The sequence below is a fragment of the Camellia sinensis genome, chromosome 7 (assembly GCF_055761805.1).
Source record: "Camellia sinensis isolate YWXY chromosome 7, ASM5576180v1, whole genome shotgun sequence".
NCBI lineage: Eukaryota > Viridiplantae > Streptophyta > Magnoliopsida > Ericales > Theaceae > Camellia > Camellia sinensis.
The window spans coordinates 119,520,114-119,528,098 of record NC_138967.1 but is presented as its reverse complement, the minus strand read 5'-3'; the positions used below and the strand labels follow the sequence as shown (position 1 = coordinate 119,528,098).

The window sequence follows — 7,985 nt, the reverse complement described above, 5'->3', positions numbered from 1 at the left end:
TTTATATTAATACGGGTTTATGTACTATATAAATAATATATGTCGCATATATAATTATATGGTATTACAGAGGTGTAGTGGAAAGAGTGTGTTGTATAAATTTTATGGTGTGAGAGGGTTGATGGTTCAAATCTCCACAAGAGCAAATGAAGCTAATGAGTGTAATATTTTTTTTTTCACATCTAAATGTTATTAATCACACTTAAAAGGTGTGATATATAAATATTTTTAATCACACTTAAATGGTGTGATCTAAATACTATTAATCACACTTAAAAAGTGTGGTCTAAATATTTTTAATTACACTTAAAATGTGTGATTAAAAATGACCCCTTTTAATTACACTCCCAAAGATCACACTTTAATGAAACTTAAAAGGTGTGATTAAATAACATACATCACACAAAAAAAGTGTAATCTTTATCTGTTTTTGTAATAATGTATGTAGTGAGCAAAAAGTTATCAATTTTGTGGTGATAAAAGTTATGTCATTTTGTGGCTCAGTCACTAATTTTTGTGGTTTACGCAGTTCGATAAATCAAAATTTTAAAAATAAAATTTTTAGAATAAAATTACTTTTTATAGAGGAAATATTTTAGTTCTCAACAGTGTCATTGTCGTACTTTTATTGATGAATTATTACTTTTTTAGTACCAATTTTATTTTTCTCAAAAGGTAAAATATTTGGCACTAAATTATTTTTACCTAAATGTGTATTTATTAGCGACATTTTTTAATTTTTGTCGGTAAATGTTCTTTTTTAACTTTTTGAAACAATCTTTTAGTAATGATTCTCGAGACAATAAGAATTGGTCCCAAAAAATTTCTTTTAGAGACAAAACAGTTTGGTCCCTATAATCACTACAAGAATTAACACTTTTGCCGACCAAAATATTGGTCGCTAAAAGGCCATTTTTGGTCGGCAAAAGTTATCCGCGACCAAATTTTTTGGTCGCTACTTTGGTCGCCAATTGAGGGTCGGCAAAAGTAATTCGCGACCAAAATTTTGGTTGGTCGGGAAAAGTTGGATTTACCGACTAAATTTTTGGTCGCTAAATATTTAATTATTGCGACTAATTCATTTTGTCGCTAAAACACTTTGGTCGCGAAAAGTGATATTTTGCCAACCAAACATCTTAGTCGCCAATTGTCACATTTCGCGACCAAAAAGTTTGGTCGCCAATTATCACATTTCGCGACCAAAAAGTTTGGTCGCCAATTGTCAAGGAATCGCCGACTAACAATTTAGTCGCCAAAAGGTAAGGAATTGCCGACCAATGATTTTAGTCGCAAAAGTGTAGAATTTGCCGACCAATTTTTTAGTTGCCAAATCTCTCTATTTTTTTTTTTTTTTTTTAGAACATTCAATTTTTGTTTTTAAACATTCAATCTAATATCAAACAAAATTCATTCAACCCAACCACAATTAAGGAACAATAACATTTAAAAAATTCATATTTGCTCACAGTTTCTGTACCACAATTAAGGAACAAAATTCATGACACACAGCCAAAGAATTTAACTAAGAAGAAAACTTGAGAATTTATATTTGTATACAAGAGCAATAGTACGTACAATCTGTAATTTGGCAAAAACAATCACTAAAAATTCAATCTCAAACTACACTTTGCTCTCACCAAAAATTATAAGAACAAAGAAATCAAAGAAAATAACAAGGTATGAGGCTATTGGAACAATTCTTCAGCTCTTCCTGTAGTATGCTCATACCACAATGACATCCTATTGCAATTTCATCCAATCTGGACGGGCATACTTAGGATTCAAGCCCAACAACTTGCAGTCTTCATCACTTATACGCTTTAGGACATTTAAAACCTGTAAAAATGTCATATAATGCTCGCTTTTTAAGTCTTGATCAGCTAGAAATTGACAAGAACAAAACATAGAAAATACATAGCTAGAAACATTTCTTCATTGAAAATTTAATGTGCAATTCAAAATTATATAAAAGTTGAAAATCAATCAAGGGTATGTCCATTTGCATAGAAAATAATGAGTTGTGGAACTGTGTGATCTATTTATTTATGAAATTTCAAATCAAAATGCAAGTTACTATGTGATGAGACTAGCATAATTAGGCTTCCCATTCATTGCTAATCACATGTTGTTTATTATGTAATGTTTTTGTTAAAATCATTGAAAATCCACTGGTCTTACATTGGCCTTTTGATGCAATTCAAAAACAGATTTTCACAATACTAAAGTTGAGTTCAAAATTTGGTGTTAGTCTGTACAATTCACAATTTCTATGTTTCTTGGAAGGCAGAGTTTCCTGTAATTGGAACATTAATCAAAATAGCTGATACTATCCATACATAAATACAGCAACTTGTGAAGACATTCCAATTCTCCTCTATTACTTTTTCAACTAAATGGTAAAGAAGGCATAGCAAAGTCTACGAAAAAACTCTAAAAAAGGGGGTGAAACTGTAGTTCACATGCATATTCACTTGTGCATAATTCAACAACTACAATTAATAATCACCAACTTAATAGTAACTTGCATAGATAGAGTCTGAACAATTTTCGTATACAGGGGCACTCTATGGGAATCATACCTACAGTTTAAATCACCCATTTTGAGAACAAAGCTATTGCTAATCCTATTTAGTTGCTTCCAAGTGCCAATTCTGGCACTGTTTGGACAAAGCCATCTGAAAAACATTTATTTCAAAGCAGCAACAACTCCTTTCAGAAAACATTTACCTAACATATCTTATTAGCTTGTGTGCTTTTGCTTAATTTTATTGCCTTTGTTGTTATTGTAAGACCATAATACCATTTGAAATTGACAAAAATAAAAAAACACACATTACATCATCAGATGTTAAACTGTAATGAGTTTTGGGGGAAGGTCTACCCCAGAACTACTATCATATATTTACCAGAAATACTTGTTTGCATCCATTGGCCAATGGAACGAGAGTAGCAGGTTCCACCTGTTAATAACAGAAATCAAAAGTTAAAATGACATTTAGAATGCCAATGATTCATGGCAAAGGAAAAAAAAAATGCATTACAGTAAATTACAATTGTTGCTCTTAAACACATCCACATACAGCTGAATATACCCCACCCCAATCAAACACTTCCCATCCAACAAACATTTGCATATAGAGGGGTGCATTGTTCTTAAGGTATGTTGTACCTTTGTAAAAACTACAGAGCCCATTTTTATTCTTGATAGTAAATATTATGATCAAGGATTATTCCCTCAAGAACGTCAAGACTCACTGCAGAGAAAATGGTGCAGACTCAAGCACATAAAATCCATACTCACTAAAGAGGTGGAAATTAAAGAACATAAAATATTACTTTCTTTCAAAAAATAAAACAATTCAACAAAATATGACAACACCAGTGAATCATAATCATAAGGTTACTAAAACAGAAAATCTATGTGATTTTATTTTTCATGTGGTAGGGATCACCCTTCAAATTAACCTAAGTAACACATTGATTTTTATTAAATTAACTAGAAAAACTATTCAAAAGAATGAAGGATTTTAAATCGCCATAGAATCAATTAATTTTAAACAAAATAAAAAGATACATACCAGGCGAAACAGGCGGAGTACTGGGAGCAGAAGGAGGAGAGGGGACTGCATATAAAAATAGAAAATCCAATAACCCATCATCATTATAATAAATAAATAAATAAATAAAAACTATATGTATGTGTACATTTACTCGCAATTCTCAAGACAATGACCAAACAAATCATCGCAATGCAAAGGAGGTTTTTAAATCGCTTCTTAAACTTTTGAATCAATGAATTCAAAACGACAGAAAAATTAGAAACATGGGTTTGGCGAGCTCAAGGTGCCCAAAATGGCCAGGACACTCAGCCATGTTGGCCATACAGGTCTCACACTTCATCTTTCGGTCAATAGTACCCAACCGAGGGTCGCTGAGGCCACCGGGCTTCGGCTTCCCTCGCTCCATCATCTCACTGTGCTCGATCTGCACCACTGACATTTGCCTCTGCCAGAAATAAACACAACATCAAGAAATCAAAACCCCTTTGAAACCCTAACAGCCAAAGAGATGAAGATGAATGGGTCTTTCTTTCGTTTTTTGGCAAATTCTCAATAAAAATACATGGAAAACATAAATTGATTGAAGATTGAAGAAAAAGATTATGATCTCATCGGGCCTAAGGATGCCAAACTGGACCATCCGGATATTGATTGAAGATTGAAGAAAAATATTACTTTTTTTTTTGCAAAATGACCTTATCATTCTGTGCATCAACACAATGCACTCCCAAATTTTCTCAATAAGAACAAAATAACAGTGATTAAACAGACCGTTACCTTTAAAACGCCTGGAAACACTAGGCTTAGAACCAACCCATCATGAATAATGAAACAGATCACCAAACATTGGCTGGCTTCTAAAACCTTAGCTTAAAAATCTCAAACCGCAGAAGACAATATATATATATATAATGACACTTGAAAAGCAGTCTTCACTGGCCAGCCAATTAGGCAAGCCATTAGAGTTCTTCAAATTTGATTATGAATCTCTTTGTATTGGCTCCAAGTTCAATGAATGACAAAAGATAATAATCATGTCCAACCATCACCAAAAGTCATACATTGCCCAAGTGCTGTTCTTACATGAAGCTGAAAAGAATCATATAATTTCAGCTAATGAGTTGAAGAAGTAAAAAACCGTTTGAAATAAGATAAGTAAAAATCACCACCTTTAAATCGAGGCAAGGATCATTGAGCATATCCTTTAATTGAGAAGTTATGCAGGCATTCTGTAATTTTGCAACCCGACTGTGTGCACCGGGACTACTTGGAAAGGTGAGATTTACGACAGTCCAGACACAAGCTTTGCGTAACCTGCTGTCATTACTCTGCAAAAGCTTGATCATAATTGATTGGATATTGTCACCTATTTGTGGGAAAAGTTGGTCCGTGACTGCTTCCTTGTGGAATTCATTCCCAGATGCCACATTACTGAGCACATACATACCCTATATCAGAAAGGTTTCAAGATCTATCAAAAGCAAAACAATCACATAATCCCTATTCCAGGCATGTTGTAGATCTGTCATATAATGGCAAACAAGACGATTTCTCCAATTTATGCTGACTACCATTTCCAGATGAGTTGGAAATTTGAACCAGTTTCATGCAAAATGAAACTGAATTAAACATCGATTGAAGTCATAAATCAGAATAAACATTTAAAGAGTTCTTCGCTTTAAATTAGTGCAACTTTGCAGCTACCTTTTGATCTACTCTAATACAAGTTCACCATTCAAGAAAGGTGCATTTAATTCTTATTAAAAGTCTATGTTGCAGACGTTATAGATGCATATAAATGTCAACCAAAATTAAGTACAACACAAACACCATTATTATTTGCTGAGAAAATTGAACGAAGCAACTATAAATGGAAAAAGAGAAGTAAACCTTTTCTATGTTGCAGGCATTATAGATGCATATAAATGTCAACCAACATTAAGTACAACACCAGCACCATTATTATTGGCTGAGAAATTGAATGAATCAACTATAAATGGAAAAAGAGAAGTAAACCTTTAGTTCACCGAATGTGCTTGCAGCAGTAAAACGCACAGAACCAAACTCAACTGAAACTACTTAAATAGCTAGACAACTTACCGCAAGTGCCTTCGCTGAAACACCTTCTGTCAAAATCAAGGTACATTTATCAGAGCTCTTCCACTTGGCATATTTACGACACGTAGTACAAAGTTTCTTCACTTCTTCTACGGTAGGATCTAATTGGGTCTTGTATTGGGCCTGTTCAAATTTCAACAAATTAGGATGTGTTTGAGTGAGGATTGGATCCGGAGTTTAAAAAAATGCATGAGAATAAAGCCTCTCATGAAAGGCCCCAATTTCAAAATTTAAAAGAACACAGGTTGCAGGGTCTGTTGAACTGCACTAACAGACAAAGAAGCCAGATATGGGAATTAGACATGGACGCGGAACAACATGGACATGCCCACATGACAATTTATTCCAAAAAAAAAATGAACACGATATGATAAGGGCACAAAAAAAAATTAAAATATTTTTACATATTCATGAAAATAATAACAATTTCTTCATTTTCCATATCTATCTACTGAAAAAGAAGTGTTACCAAAAAATCCTAATATCTATTTTACAATGCCCAGTTCATAAGAAAATTCATATAAAAGGTGGCAAAGAACATATACTAGCTGTTTTCTCTTTTCCTTTTCATGTTCCTTTTCCTTCTGATATTCTTTCCTTGACTCTTGATAAAAATGTTATACACAGGCTTGACTCACTGAATTTTCATATAGACAGACAAAGGCAATGAGTCTACATGTATAAGTAATGATGATAATGATGATGACAGATATAATGATAAGAACTTAAAAGACAAGTGGGTTGTCCGTTAAAGAACTTACAACAGTTCAATAGCACAGTCAGCAGTGTTTTCACAGTTACTGGTAAATGGAGTTGGCCTACTAATGTGTGTGTGCACACGCATGTAGACAGTCCTCCTTGAATTGGATGAGAACACAAAAATATAATTATTAAAACCCTAAAAGGTGAGCATTAACAGAGCTTCCATTGAGATAAAGTTAATTGGTTCTCAGATCGCTCTTCAAAAGCAGGCCGTGCTTTCTGAATATAAGAGAAATATGTGAAACCATTTTTAAACAAACAATAAACTGTGAAATCATTGTTCACTGGTACTGAAGGTCTGAAATGTTTGTTTGATGGTTCTCAATAGTAAACTCAACTAAACAAGCCTTTATATTTCACTTCTATGTCAAAACAGTGTTACCAAATTCATACTCTCACCATAGCCAAATTCATATAACAATTATATAGTATATATATATATATATATATAGAGAGAGAGAGAGGGGGGGGGAAGAAACAGGGGTAAAAAGGAAAAGAGGGCTGAGGGTGGTTGTTCATGGTGGAGAGACCATATGACTACTATCATTGATACATACAAACACTCTATTGCGTGTGTGTATATATATATAGATGTAGAGTTCATCAATACCTGGTAAGGAGAGGCCAAACACACAAGCACACACTATATATGTACCTGGTAAGGGTAGACCAAACACACAAGCACACACACACACTATATATATATATATAGAGAGAGAGAGAGAGAATAAGAACACCATGCCACCAATACCACTTAAAAATTGAAATGTTTTTTGAAAAACGAGATGGTGAGGTTGGACGATGAAGGGGCAAAGATCTAAGAAGTTGAAAATTATAGTTAGGGTTTGAAATTGGGGAAACGAGAGAGAGAGAGAGAGAGAGCATGTTTATCTGATGCAAGAGGTCTGAGATTGAGAGGATTAGCAATGGTAGAGTGTAAGCGGCTCAACACACTACCACTGAACATCCTTCCTCTCTCCGCCAAACCCATTGCTGCTCTACCGCTGCTCTTGTTTCGTTTCGTGTTAGCGCCTTCTTCGTGTTTGCTCTCTGCTTTAAAGCCAGTTCGCCGCCGACCTTACAGTGGGGAAACAGAGCGACACGACCATGGTGTGAGACATTTTTGGTGGTAGTGATTTTGAATGGTGGCCTAGGGTTTGTGTTTATGTGAATGTCAAAGAGAAAGAGAAATAGACAGAGAGCAAAGAGAGAAACAGAGAAGGGCAACGGTGAGAGAGAGGGAGAGGGAGAGCAAGCGAATATTTTTATTTTTTTTTATGTCTTCTGCGTTTCAAATTTCCCTCCCAAATTTTTGGCGACCAAAAGATCATATTAGTCGCAGAAAAGGTACCTTCGCCTACAAATTTTTTTGGTCGCCAAATCTCAATCAACGGCGACTGAAATATTAGTTGCTAAAAGAATTAATTTGGCGACTAATTTTTTTTGGTTGCTGAAAAAAAGTTTTTGGCGACCAAATTTTTGGTCGCCAAAAAATATGTGACCTTCTGCGACCAAATTTGTAGTTGGTCGGTAAAAGCATACCAC

At 34.3% G+C, this 7,985-nt stretch overlaps 1 protein-coding gene across 7 annotated transcripts; it reads right to left on the bottom strand.

Annotated features, from left to right (window-relative positions):
• Positions 1 to 1,517: 1,517 nt before the first annotated feature.
• On the bottom strand, positions 1,518 to 7,732 carry LOC114290571 (uncharacterized). 7 transcript variants are annotated; one of them, XM_082879176.1, is made up of 7 exons: positions 7,051 to 7,730; positions 5,661 to 5,801; positions 4,730 to 5,008; positions 3,885 to 4,005; positions 3,579 to 3,623; positions 2,907 to 2,960; positions 1,518 to 1,836 (listed from the first exon to the last, which is right to left on the bottom strand). In XM_082879176.1, exons 3-7 carry the CDS (start codon positions 5,003 to 5,005, stop codon positions 1,808 to 1,810), a joined length of 525 nt encoding a protein of 174 aa, XP_082735302.1. In that variant the 5' UTR covers positions 5,006 to 5,008; positions 5,661 to 5,801; positions 7,051 to 7,730; the 3' UTR covers positions 1,518 to 1,807. The 7 variants fall into 7 exon arrangements, 6 of the variants coding, with proteins under 6 accessions (XP_082735302.1, XP_082735303.1, XP_082735305.1 ...); XM_082879177.1 differs by having other exon boundaries at positions 7,398 to 7,730; XR_014335914.1 differs by adding an exon at positions 3,170 to 3,254 and having other exon boundaries at positions 1,767 to 1,836; positions 5,661 to 7,732.
• Between the last annotated feature and the right edge of the window lie 253 nt (positions 7,733 to 7,985).